The sequence below is a fragment of the Dunckerocampus dactyliophorus genome, chromosome 11, assembly GCF_027744805.1.
Source record: "Dunckerocampus dactyliophorus isolate RoL2022-P2 chromosome 11, RoL_Ddac_1.1, whole genome shotgun sequence".
Classification (NCBI taxonomy): domain Eukaryota; kingdom Metazoa; phylum Chordata; class Actinopteri; order Syngnathiformes; family Syngnathidae; genus Dunckerocampus; species Dunckerocampus dactyliophorus.
Genome location: NC_072829.1, coordinates 23,933,784 through 23,947,382, shown reverse-complemented (window position 1 = coordinate 23,947,382; position 13,599 = coordinate 23,933,784). Strand labels below are relative to the sequence as shown.

The window sequence follows — 13,599 nt, the reverse complement described above, 5'->3', positions numbered from 1 at the left end:
TTTGGGTCCTGCCAGGATGTTGTGAAAGGTTTTGCCCTCCTCTTGGACCAGAAAAGTGCAGTTGGAACAAATTTTGCAACAGCCATGGACCAGAAAAAAGTGATGAAAATTGAACCTCAGAAAAGTGTAATTGTCTGCCATTTTTGGCTCCTGACGGGACCTCCGATGACATTTTTCCACCACATCCCAGGCCAGAAAAGTGCAGTTGGAGCGACATAAAATGTATTTTCACAACAATCCGGACCTGAAAAAAGTGCCGAACATCGATCCCTCACAAAAGTGGCATTTTCTGCCTTCCTTGGGTCCTCCTAGGACCCCTGTTGAGGGTGTGAGAGGTTTCCTCCAGCACGCAGGCCAGAAAAGTGCAGTTGGAACAACATGAAAAAATTTGATTTCACAACCAGCTGAGGACCTGAAAAAAGTGCCAAAAATCGACCCTTCAGAAAAGTGGAATTTTCTGCCTTCTTTAGGTCCTGCCAGGAGCCCCGATGAGGGTGTGAGATGTTTCCACCACCTCTCGGGCCAGAAAAGTGTAGTTGGAGTGAATTTCATGACAGCCGTGCACCAGAAGAAAGTGATGAAAATAGATTGCTCAGAAAAGAGTCATTTTCTTCCATTTTTGGGTCTTGCCAGAACCTGCGAAGACAGTGTGAGAGGTTTCTACCACCTCCCAGGCCAGAAAAGTGCAGTTGAAGTTAAAAAAAACAACACTTTTTTATAAATCAACCTTGAAAAAGTGACATTTTCTGCCATTTTTGGGTCCTGGCGGGACCCCCGATTACGGTGTGGGAGGTTTCCTCACCTCTCGCACCAAAAAAGTGCAGTTATAGTGCTGTGAAAAAGTTTTTGCGACAATGTGAATGTGAGAAAAGTGGAGTTTTCTGCCATTACTGGGTCCTGCTGGAACCCCCCATCAGAGTGTGGGAGGTTTCCCCCACCTTCTGGAACAGAAATGAGATTTTGCAACCCTCTACGGAGAGAAAAAGCCTGCTCGAGTTAGCAACAAGTTAAATGCATCAAATATATTTTTATGCTCTGTCGAATGACTGAATGAACGTGAGGCCAAGATGGAGGATTAAATATCCAAGATCAGTGAATGATTATCAGTTATGATCCCAATTATCAGACTTTTACAACATAGTTTCAAAGATTTGTCTGGAGAAGGCTAGGGTACGTGTACTTCATATACAAATAAAAGGTAAGACCACAACAGTTTTTTAGTTTAGTATATAAAAAACTAAATAATAATAATAATAACATTTTTAAGGAAAGATAATCTCTTCCTTTCTTGTTATCCTCTATGAGCAACCTGTGTTACCATTAAAAAAAACACCCTCCAAAGCGCCTCACCAGCCATAAATTTCACTGCAAGTCACTGATACATACACATACAGTGCATACTCTACATACACATAGATATATCTACATTTGACAAATAAAGTACCTTTGGAAAAATGCTTTTTAAGACAAAAATCCCGTTTTCAATACCTGTGAAATAGCTACAGATAGTAGATAAAACAAATGATATCATATTTCTTAGCTGCTTGACTGATGATTTCTTCTTAAAACTGGCACCATAACTTCTCCTTCTTTGTTTGCTGTCATGCCTAAGCTTTGAAAATCTTTTTAGAGCATGTCCTGTGTAACGGCTACACCTCTCCAAGGCACTGGCGTGTGTGAGCAGTGGCTATGGGCCACATGGGCAATTGCCCAGGGTGGCATTCTGCAGGGGGCGCCGCGGGGCTGGATAGAAAAAAAATCCAATTTACTAATGCTCAGCGCTCATCATATCCTCATCAAATCTGCACGTATGTGTGGCAGATGAGCGCCCTCTACAGGCGTGATACTCGCGCCCCCAAACATGATCAAACGTCCACCACGTGACGTGGATGAAACCAAAGGAGTAGCGAGGGGGCGGGTGCCGCTAGTCCTCAGCCCTGAGGTTAATTACAATGTAAAAAAATGTAAATTACAACGGTAATTGCTCAAAAATGAAAAATATTTAATTGTTAATGTTATATTATATAAATTATATCGCAGACCATGAGTCTCAAAGATGTTATTTCACAACGAAAATGTGAAATAAAAAGGAGGGAATTGTGAGTCGATATGAGTTGGTTTAGCCTTGACTGCTAGTTGGGGACGGTGGGAGATGATGATGATGATAAAGGTGCCTTTAATTTGTGTTAACAAAACATGGAAAAGACAAACTCAAAGCCATCAGGTGTACAATTTAGAAAGAAGAGGAAAGAAGGAGAAGAGAAACGGGCCAAAGATAAAGGTATGGAGCTATGGAGCATCACTTTATGTACACCACATTATAGAATGTACATGATCAGATAAGCTAACGTTACTTGGTGGCTATAGACTAACTGCTGTTCATTAGTTTTATTGACTAGGAGTTTTCATTGTGTAAATGTGGATTTAAGTCAAATGCAGTTGAAGGGGAACTTGAGCTTGTGAAATAAGCACCTTTCTGTAGTTGGAAAAAGTTGAAGTGTGTTGAGGTGGGGGGAAAGGGGGCTGGGAGGAGTTGTAGTTGAAGGAAGTGTGCGCTGCAAAAAAATAATTGTCCCTTCTATTTGTGTTGTTTTTATTTATTAATCAATTTTGTAGGCTTTTGTGGCAATTTATGACTTAAATTGCGAGGGGGCGAGACAGCTTCGGTCCCTCCAGAGCGTCATTGAAGCCAGAACCGCCAGTGTGTGTGAGTGACATAAGAAAAGCTCTCGCATGGGGAGAAGTTGTGTTTTTGCATGTATAAATCCAGAGACCTCGATGACCTGTCTGTTTCAACAGTAATTCTAGGGAAAAAATAAGATTTTATATTTGGGTCAATACGGTTATTTGGGTTTCTATTGTGAAGAAGACAAGCTAACTGATTTTTTTCGTACCATTATTATATATCATGCGTCTAAAGCTGTTAGGTAGGTCAACGTCGGTCGAAAGAAATTCATCACTTCTGTGGGACAGTGTGATTGACAAGAACACTAAATTTGACAGGTCTTCCATCTGTGTTCTTTGTTTACTCTGTTACGTCACACAGTTTACATACAGTAGATGATGTAAGTCCACCCTGCGGTGTAAATACAGCTTTAAATGTCAATGTCACGGGTCTTCTGTGGGTCCCATGATGATGTGTTGAACGGAATGCATCTGTTAGCTTTGGCATGCCGCTATACGATCCATCTCAGCTCAGTGATGTAGAAATTCTCAGTGTTATATCCATCCACAGATATTCCTGAGTCATAAACTGCTTTGGACCTGGAAAGTGTTAGTGAGCCAGCCAAAATACCTTGCTCCTTTTCTTCCACATGCTTTGTCTGAGCTGGACCACAACCAGCAGAATCTTTTGAGAGACGAAACCAGCTGTGAGAAGTATATATTATTTTTTTTCCCCCGAAAGAAAGTACATGTATTTAATTGTTCTCATGATTTGACATTCCTTTTGTTTTATTTCAGCCTTGCACATTAGAGTTTTCCCAGGTAGAGATAAGGTTTCAACTTCACGCCTCAATGCTCAGCTCTCTTTAAAAGCTGACATCTGTGTAATGAAGAAAATGCGATGTCCTCCCGACTTACCATCATGCAATTACTCTCACCAATTTCTCCTTTATTCTACTGCGTCATCACACCTTAAGTACATTTATATTTCTATAAGGTGCACATTCATCCATTAACGATGCAGAGTGATTCTTTGTCACAGTGAGGCAGTAATGAGACAAGAGTTCATATTCTTGGCATTTTTCTTTACATGACCCGTGACTGACCTGCAGTATTTAAGTCCAATTTACACAAGTCCCGAAGCAGCAAATGAGCACTTAGGTTAGAGGCACTGACATACCTCGATACTCCAGCAGACACAGGAGGCATTAGAGTTGGTCTCAACTCAGTCGTTTATAAAGAAGACGTATTTTACGCACATACAGTATTTTGCTACTACAAGTACAATTTGTCAAAAAATGTCACATGTACAGCGAAATTTGTCTTCTGCATTTAACTCAGAGAAGCAGGGGCCAGTCATTGTATGCGCCCGGGGACAGGATCCGGGTCTGAGGTCAGCATCTTTTGGTCAGTGAAGCTGAGCATCCATGTGTAGCAGATCCTGGGGGAATGCAGGTGAAGCGTTTTGCCAAAGACACAATAGCAGCGATGTGGGATGGAGGAAGCGCCGTTCAACCGCCAACCCTCCAGTTACTGGATGACCTGCTCTACCTCCTGAGCCACTGTTGCCCCTTGTGACGTTGTTGTTAAACCCAAATCTGCTACACACAGGGACTGACAAGCAAGTCTGACAAGTCTGTAAAACAAGATTTCTTGAAAAACATGGCCGCCATCAAGCAAACCGTCTTTAGACTTGGCAACTAATTGGCCATTAGTCATTGACCATTGGCCTATCGATTATGGCTTTTTAAATAAGTGGACCAGGAAGTCTACACTTGCCTACTGAGACTGCTGGCCCGGATAATCGGAAGAAAATGGATGGGTGGATCACCGGTTCCGTTTCATAACAAACCTCATACATAGAAACGATCCGTGCTGACAGTTTTTTAGACATGGTCGCTATATTTAGCGATTAAGGGTGCGCATATAAGTATTTCTTGCATCATGCATTATTGCAATCAACAAAGGTAAAGAATCTGTTGAGCAGGGGAGCAGGAGTGAACCCCATCTCCGCAACGCCGTGCAACGCACGTCTGAAAGCTGTAAAAAAAAAAAAAAACCTCCGTAATGCAACCGAGCCGCTGACCAAAATTGGAAAGGTAGAGCAAAAAGGCATAATGTAACTAGAAAAAGCTAAAATATTGATATTGATAAGTAATAAAAACACAGATTTTTCTTTAAATGTATATGTATGTATATGTATATGTTTTTTCGTTATAAGGTTTTTCAACAACATTGTACCTATTAAAGGACAGCTGGACAGCCCTGACATAAATGGAAAAAAAACAAGTAGATAAGAGAAAAACAGTGAGCTGTGTTATTATTATTATTTATTATTATTATTATTATTATTATACAGTATATTATCATAACGGTGGCTTATTTAGTCTGAAAAAAGTGTTGACAATATATCTTTGAGTGTCAATTTGTGGGGCAATAAACATTTAAAAAAGCACCTGCATTGTTTTGTGAGTCGTTTAAACAAAAAACTTTGTTTGTCCAGTCATATGTCTTTTATGTCCATTGTACTTTTCTTAAAATCAATCTTAAAATCTCATCTTGTCTCGTGAAACCAATCCTGTGCATCGCCTCGTCTCGTGAGTTGAGTGTTTCATGACACCTCTACTAAATAAAATGTACATTTGGGGTTGAATAATTTGTAGAGCAACTGTAGCCATTGGAAAAGTTGTATACATTTTTAGCCTACCTGTTTCCAAAGAATATGGTTGCCCATGTACCTGACAATACTGAAAATCATATAGAAAATCAAAGAATGCTGGGGACCACGTTGATCATTTTATGTATTTTTTAACTTTGTAAAAAAAAACCCCCAACAACTTTATATATATTTAAAGACAAAGCCTTGATTCATTTTAGTTTTATTATTAGTTATTACTACCATATATTCATGCTGTATATACATATCAGCTTCTTCTCTTTTCATTTAGCCTTCCTGCTCTATTTTTCCCCCTTTTGTTGTTTTTTTTTGGTTTAATTTTATTTCTACAATGTGCTGCGAGCCAATAATAAAAAAGCCGCGGGCCGCAAATGGCCTGTGGGCTTCACTTTGGACACCTCTGTATTACAGGATACTAGGAACATGTGTCCTAGGCAGATGATTAAAAGGCCGGTGTTCTGGTAAAGGTTCTGGATACTAAAAAGAGAGGAACTTCACAAGGGAGGAAAAAGCTTCAGGCTTCAACCGAAGTTGCGTAATAACTCTTTCCTGTATGTATTGACTTACTTGGTCTTCCTTCATGCTTTTCCACCCATTTCTTTCCGCTTACAGTAGCAGTGAAGTTTTCCTGCCATATGGCTCCTCCTCCTCTCGCAGCTTTATAAGACAGTCAGCTGGTCTCAGCCTATAGGAGCATTTTCAACCCAAGCAGCCTGGTCTTTATTTCTTGTCCACATTTGTGCCTCTACGTCCTCAGGAGTGACTGCAGGTGAGTCAAGCATCTATATGAGTCATTAGTTTTGAAGTGGTGCACTGATGGAGCTCAGATAGCCATTTAAGAAACAGCAGCCACCAGTAGAAGCACTCTTAGGCTGTAAGTTATAGTTAACCTTTTTTTGAAAACCTATTTCCTGCCCAGTCACATCATATTTAAACGCTGCGATTCTTTCACTTTCGGCTCACTTGATATTCTGCTTTATAACAGCTGTAATTTTTCATATTTTATGTTTTTCCAGTTACATTCTCTTGTGCCTGACAGCCACAGTTCTTCAACAAGTGCTGATTTTTTTCCTAATATGTGCTCATGTGTTCATAGTTTAGTGTGTCCTAATGAAAATGTCAGTGTTGCTAATATAGCTCACATGGGGCTTCACATGGGGCTTTTTCGTGTTTACCCCACAGTGTTTTATAGAAATTGTGCAAAATGACTTTTCAGAGCTTAGAGTTCGGATTTACTGTCAAAATTCCACTTTATGTTTGATGCGCGGTTATTTTTCACACTTCCACTTATTTTACATTGACTTCAAATGTAAGCGTTAAGCTTTTATTTGATTTCATGATATTAGACATTAGTAAAAGCCACTATATTTAATCCAAATCTTTTTAAAGCAACCCAACGGTATAAGATCTGCCCTTCTTTTTTCATATGATGAAGTAACCTCAGCCTCTTTCATCGCGTCTATGTATGTGATTTGTCTTAAACTGCTGTCACATTTTCCATGCAGAAATGGAGCTGGAACTGCATGACCTGCTGCAAGAGTTCCAGGATGTGGTGGAGGAACTGCAGGCCCCCCCTCAAAGAAGCCTGCATGCTTACCAGCACGTGCTGATGGAGGCCAAGAGTCGCACTGTGCTCGGAGATGACAGCGGGGTCGAAGACTCAGATTACGGTAAGCATTATTACTACTTAAGATACAGTAAAAGGTTCACTTGTACTTTGTGATATGTGGGAGGGTCCTTTATCATTCATAACAACACCTCCAAGCGTTGCGTTTTTTTTTTTTTTTTTTTTTTACTGCACCAGTTTCTTTGGCTGGCATACAATTTCACAGGGCAATACGACAAACGAACTGTGCGTCCTTCAGCTTCCTTGTGTGACCAAGCGTTTTGACCTCTGATGTTTGACAAGAGAGGCTGCTTCTTACAAAACCTCTTTAAACTGGCTTTTAATGTTTAATGCTTCCATTTTATTCAGCGCTCCATTATTCTCATTTTAACGCTGATTGGTATTCACTGTGTTTTACTGCTTATTTTGTGTTAATTCATTGGCTTGCTTTATTGTAAATTACCTTTTTAGTTTTTTAGAAAAGAGCTTCTCAATAAAATGCATTCATTTTGCTGCCTGCAACTTTTGAGTTTGAGTTGAGTTGTTGATCATTTGCATTCCTTTTACGCTTACCTGCCAAATATTAGGTCATATCAGCACAACCTAATGAGATGCAATGAAAGTGCTGTATGAAAAATTCTGCCTTTACAAAGATAATAATGTTGAGTGGGGCGAGACACAGAAACAAGGCACGTAAACCTCAAGGGCCCTACAATGAAATGAAATGAAATCAAATAAATCAATCGGTTTTCTATGCCGCTTATCCTAACTAGTGTCGCGGGGGCATGCTGGAGCCCATCCCAGCTGACCAGCGAGAGGCGGGGCGCACCCTGGACTGGTCGCCAGCCAATCGCAGGGCTCACATAGACAAACAGTCATCCACACTCACATTCACACCTATGGACAATTTAGAGTCACCAATTAAATCAAATCAAATCAGAATATAGATTGCATCTTTAATAATCATTAAGAATCAATAAAACACATTTCTAAATGTTGACTTAACTTCCTATTTTTGTTTGGAACTAACATACATTAATGGTGAGCTTTTTATTTAGTAATTTATTGCACAAACATGCATGTAAACTACAGTTACTGAATGAAGGAAGCTAACCGAGGTTCTACTGTATGCTAGAAATTTACATATATTTACAGAAAAAAAACAACCTACATGTCAGCTTTGTGTTATTTGCAGCAATATTCCAACTTTTCCTCCTTACATTATACATGTTTACTCTTTTTCTCCCCTCATTTTTTTTTTTATATTTTAAAAATGTGCTGCGGCTGCACTTTGGTCTGTATTTTGGACAATGAAATGACAAGAACATTGAAAACTATTCATATTCAAAAATAGAATTATATATTTTATGTAGAATACATGAAAAAAATTCCATGATACTTAATATAAATAACATAAAATACTACATCGAAGGTTGATATGAACATATTACTACTTCAGTGAAAAACAGATTCAATTAATCCCTCTCTGACACTATCTCTCAGAGACTGATTGATTAATTTCAAGTGTAGCTAAAAGTCATCTTTTAATTATTCTCCCCTACAGGCAGTGAAGCATCTTTGGGAAATAGTTTGAACACCAGTGAGGAGGAGCTCAACACAGCAGGCTTAATGCTGCCACCAAAAGGTACTGGCATGCAGATCTACATCCACATCACGTTTGGCCCCATCGCCATCTCAGCTGCTGTGCACATAAAGCTAGCTGAATTGGCTCTTGTTTTTAACATGACAATACCTCTGCTTTTGTGGCTGTGTGTATGTGTGTCTCCTGCAGGGCCGTTTGTGTTGTTTCATCGTGCTTCGTCTTGCTCAGGTGCAAATGCAGCTGTATTTGGTTGCATGCATACACTATAGAGGATGAGTGCATTTCCATAGAAACAAACCAACTGGGTGATCAGGAAGGGCCACTGACTGTGAAGAAACTTACATTCAGTAGATCGTGGATTGCGAGATTGCAAACTGTCAAGTTTGTGGATGAACTTTAGCTCAGTTTAAAATAAAAAAAGAGGGAATATTTTCCTTGTCTAATAGCAGCTCATCTAAAATTCTGTAACTTCTCAGCAGCTGATCCAAAGGAAATACCACAGAAATGAGCTGCATTTCTCCACAAAATCTTTCCATTGCTATGTGTTTTTTTTTCTAATTCCTTTTCTCGCTGTGCTCTTTTTGCAGCCAAGCTGGGAGACACAAGGGAGCTAGAGAGCTTTATTGAAGTGTTGGACCGGGAACTTGCTGGTGCGTAGTTAAGGAAATTAGAGCTTCTATCACTCAATCGTTTTTTTTATTCCTTACTGACACACTTACACACTGAAAACCGGAGGAGTGTGCAGTAGTGTGCAGCAGTGTGCAGCCACATTACTTCTGCTTGTACTGCCCCCTTCACTGAGCACCTCATGTGTACGGACACCATTTTCCTGTCTTTTAGCAACAACAGTACAGTGGAACCTCCAAAGATTTTCCATGACACTGGTTCTGATGGTTCTGAACTAATCTTCCAATATGACTTAATGTTGAGTAATGAGGTTACTCGATTAATGCCAGGCTCAGACTGTTACAAAGTTGTAATATAAGTTAACTACTGAATAATGAAAACTAAATTAAAGTAATAGTACTCACGCCAGGATTCTAATGCTGTAAGTTCTATTTCCGGTCCTCTGGGTATCATGACACTTTTCCTGGAACCCTTCTGTAGTAGGCTCACACTTTGACACAACACATTTTATAAAAGTCAAATCAATGTATATTTTTGTTTATTTGTGAGCTAAAAATATAAATACCGTAAATTCCAGACTATTATATATATTTACACAGAAAGACGCTATAAACCTTGCAATCCTACACTTGATGTTCCTAGTGTCACTCGTTAGCTCCGGTGATGAAACGTGAGACGCTTCTTTTCATCGGAGTTTAAGAGCTGCAGCCGTCCATGCAGTCCAAGCTGAAGCTCTTGGTCAAACTTTGTTAAGCTTTATCAGATCAAAACACGATCGCTGCATAAGACTTCAAAACGTGATATTAGTGTCCACTTCACTTCCCGACTCTGCACTCTAAGCATCATGAGAGCTGTAGTTCTTTTAGCCATAAATTAGCCGCATCATTGTTTTGGCCACAGAGTTCAAAGCGTGTGAAAAAAGTAGTGTCTTATAGTCTGAAATTTACGATTCCATGTACAACATACTAATATGAACGTGATAACTGCGTGGATAAAAATGTATGCTACAAAATCATGTTTATTATTTGTTTTTAGATTGTTTTTAGCTTGTTTTTAGCCTATCAAAAACAAAAAACAAGGCAGTCTTCAATTCTTTATATATTTACATATGTATTTACATATATATATATATATATATATATTTACATATGTATTTACATATATATATATATATATATATATATATATACTGTATATATATGTAGTTATTGCTTTTTGTGCTTTTTGGTCATTGCTTTAGTTCAGGGGTGTCCGCACACTGAAAAATCAAAGGGTGCATATTTGAATATTGAATGAATATTTTCTTACTTAGAACATAGAAAACCTGTTTAGGCCTTTCTAAATATGTTTTTTTTTTTTTTTAACCATTATTAGAGCCCTGTAGACATGAAATCACTTTTATACTCCTTTATACCACATTGCGCAGGCTACGGGATCACTGCGGGAACACAAAAGACGGCCGACGCTAGCATAGCAAGCTACTGAGCTAACTACTGTAGTTAGTCTCTCCAATTTACTTGTTCTAAACTTAAGAAAGGGTTTGAAACGGAAGGGGGGAAAAAGGTCAAAGTTAGAAGCCAAAAATGTACCACTTTCACATGGAATGGGAGGAGAACCTTGTTTTCACTCTATTATGTCGGACATGCCATGGCTGACTACATGCAGCGTTAAGGTAATGTAATATAAGGTTATGTCTCACCAATCTAACATTACTGACGCCTAGTGACCAGAATACTACGTATAGCTTGTCTTTCATATTTTTTGGCTGATAATAGGCCATAGTCAACCACGAAACAGTGATTGTTTACTAATTAACTAGTATTTGAAAGACTGCGACAGAGTGAGGCAGTGTTGTTTGAACCAAGATGTAGCGAGTGCCAACTGTATTTTTAAAAATTTTGTAAAAAGGCAACTTTTTTTTTTCCTATATTTAAAGACAAAGCTTCTCGTGATTTTTAGTTATTGGTATCAATATTCCAGCCTTTTTGCTTTACTTATTCCCATTTTTGCTGTTTTAATTTTATTTATTTTTTGCTGCAGGCCAATAAAAACTCACCGTAAGCCGCAATTTGGACACGCCTGCTTTAGATGATCAGTGATCTGAAGTCTTGCTAGATTTTATGACATTTCTCGGGTCAGTGTCCAAATAGTATTTATATTGGCTGGGTGTTCAACTTTGAAGGTTTCTACTGTATTCTTGACTGGAGGGGCATCATACTGCTAAAACAGGGCACACACCCCTATTGGCACTATAAACTCAAAGAGAATGAATATTACAAATGAATCATAATACCCCTTTAACTTCAAAAGGCCCACATCTTAGGTCTCGCATGTTTGTGTGTGATCTAATATGCCCGTCTCCTCATCTGCCTCCTGAGCTTTTGTAGTTTCATCTCTTCTCTTGCAGAGATGTGAAGAGCCCCGTTGAGGGTGGGGAAGAAAACAGGCCGGAGGAGAGGCGACGGGACCGACTGCCGCCAAGCAGAAGGACGGCTCTACACCAAAGCACATTCGAGGGAGAGATTGCTCCCTTCGCCGCTTCAGGCATAAAGGTTAAGACCAGAATTAAACTCATTTGTGAAAAAAATCTAAATAAAAGAGGCACAAGACCCCCTGATGATACTGCGTCCTTGTCCACAAGAAGACAAGCCTGCAGCATCATCTTCAAGATGTGTGACATATTCCCAAATCTAGATAAAACCTCCATCTGTCTGAGAGAAGGATGCCTCCAGTGCTGAGAATATGTTTATGCCTCATTTGAAATTCCCCTAAGTGTTAAACCAAGAAATAGCATCAATTCCTTCGGCATCCTTTTTAAGGAGGCTTTGTGTCGCAAAACTATGCAGCACTTTAGTTTAAGTCCCTGCTGTCTAATATCAAAAATGTCATTTATGTCGTCATGTTTTCACTGTACAGTTCTTGTTTATGTTCTTTTTGTACCAAATGTCATGCAGGTGAATGCATGTGCTGGAGAAATAAAGCTCTGTTTGATAGGACTTGAACTGTTTTGCCTTTTTCTGCCCTTTAAGTTGATATAAAATACATTCGATGCAATTTCTAATACAGACGGTGGCATTTGCTGGTCACCTTTGATTTCTAACACAAACAAGTTTTATATACTGACGAGAAAAACATTCATTGTGGCATCAGCCTTGCAAAAATGTGTTGTCGCATAATAACAAAGTTGATGTCTGCCTGAAGCGCCTCCTCAGCCATTCTCCATTGTGTGCACTGTACCTTTGCTTCCTGTATGTCTGCTCTGATCGTGCTTTGAGTTTCACTTCTGCCACCAAATCAGGAAAGCCACAAATTTAGCTCAGACACCAAGCGAAGACAGCTTGAAGGGGAAGTGCGTCAAAGGCTGCTGTGAAACAACAATGCTCATTTTAACTTTGTTCTGCAAGTCAGTATGGGGGCTGTGACCCCGCGCTAACTCTCGCGACAGACTGTTCTCATAAGATGTTTTGTACAAACTGTTCTGTAATTAGTAAAAAAGAAACAACGCATACAGTATTTGGAATACAAGGGAACATCCAAGGTCAAACACAATCTGTCTGCTCAACCTCCGCTTGGTTTGGATGTCAAAACAACGTTTTTTTTTTTTTTTTTTACACTTGAAATACCTTTGGGAGTGTCAATCATAACTGAGCTCAATTATCTTCGTAAAGGCTGAATTTTATATTAGAGCTCATTAGATTATGCAGGTGTACCTATTGTGGCCGGTGAGTTTGTGTCTTCCAGACAAAAGTCTGAAAATGTGCAAAAAAAATTTAAAAAAGCATATTATGATCCAAACTTTTTCCCCTGACATAGTAAATGGATGCAAGGAAATGAAAGGATGCAAGGGCCACTTTGATGTTTTCTAAAGCAACACATGTACATATGCGAAGAGGTTGTTAAGAAAAAACTGCATCTCAGCCTTGTGATATAGGTGAAAAAACGTATTATTATAAACTTCTATCTTTTCCCATATTTTTGTTGTTTTTTTTATTTTCCGAATATTTCAACTGTCATCTTAAATAATCTTTGGAAATTTCCTTCTTGTATTCCCATAATATTACCCCCCCCCCACCAGCCTATTTTTAAAAAATTGCAACTTAGTTTTGTTTGTTATCTCTGTCAAGGAGGATAAGTTTTTGCCGGCGTTTATCTGTTTGTTGGTCTGTTTGTGTTCAAAATAACTTGAAAAGTTCTGAATGGATTTGGATGACATTTTCAGGAATTGTCGGAAATGGGATATGGAAGAAGTAATTACATTTTGGGGGTGATCCGGATCACCATCTGGATCCAGGAATTTTATTTATTTTTCTTTAACATTGCCAGATGGGACCATTTTCAGCATTTCTGCATAGAAATCCACAAAAAAACTGTCCGAGCACTTGGAAAAAAACTACAGGACAGGTTTCCAACAGGTAATACAAA

General features: G+C 39.0%; 1 protein-coding gene across 4 annotated transcripts; it reads left to right on the top strand.

Moving 5' to 3' along the window:
* Nucleotides 1–2,120: 2,120 nt before the first annotated feature.
* On the top strand, nucleotides 2,121–12,173 carry si:dkey-27i16.2 (regulator of cell cycle RGCC-like). 4 transcript variants are annotated; one of them, XM_054791503.1, is made up of 7 exons: nucleotides 2,121–2,281; nucleotides 3,236–3,371; nucleotides 5,753–6,110; nucleotides 6,847–7,011; nucleotides 8,512–8,592; nucleotides 9,138–9,200; nucleotides 11,585–12,173. In XM_054791503.1, the coding sequence occupies exons 4-7, from the start codon at nucleotides 6,849–6,851 to the stop codon at nucleotides 11,590–11,592; spliced, it is 315 nt and encodes a 104-aa protein (XP_054647478.1). In that variant the 5' UTR covers nucleotides 2,121–2,281; nucleotides 3,236–3,371; nucleotides 5,753–6,110; nucleotides 6,847–6,848; the 3' UTR covers nucleotides 11,593–12,173. The 4 variants fall into 4 exon arrangements, with proteins under 4 accessions (XP_054647478.1, XP_054647477.1, XP_054647476.1 ...); XM_054791502.1 differs by having other exon boundaries at nucleotides 3,236–3,378; XM_054791501.1 differs by lacking the exon at nucleotides 3,236–3,371.
* The last annotated feature ends 1,426 nt before the right edge of the window (nucleotides 12,174–13,599 follow it).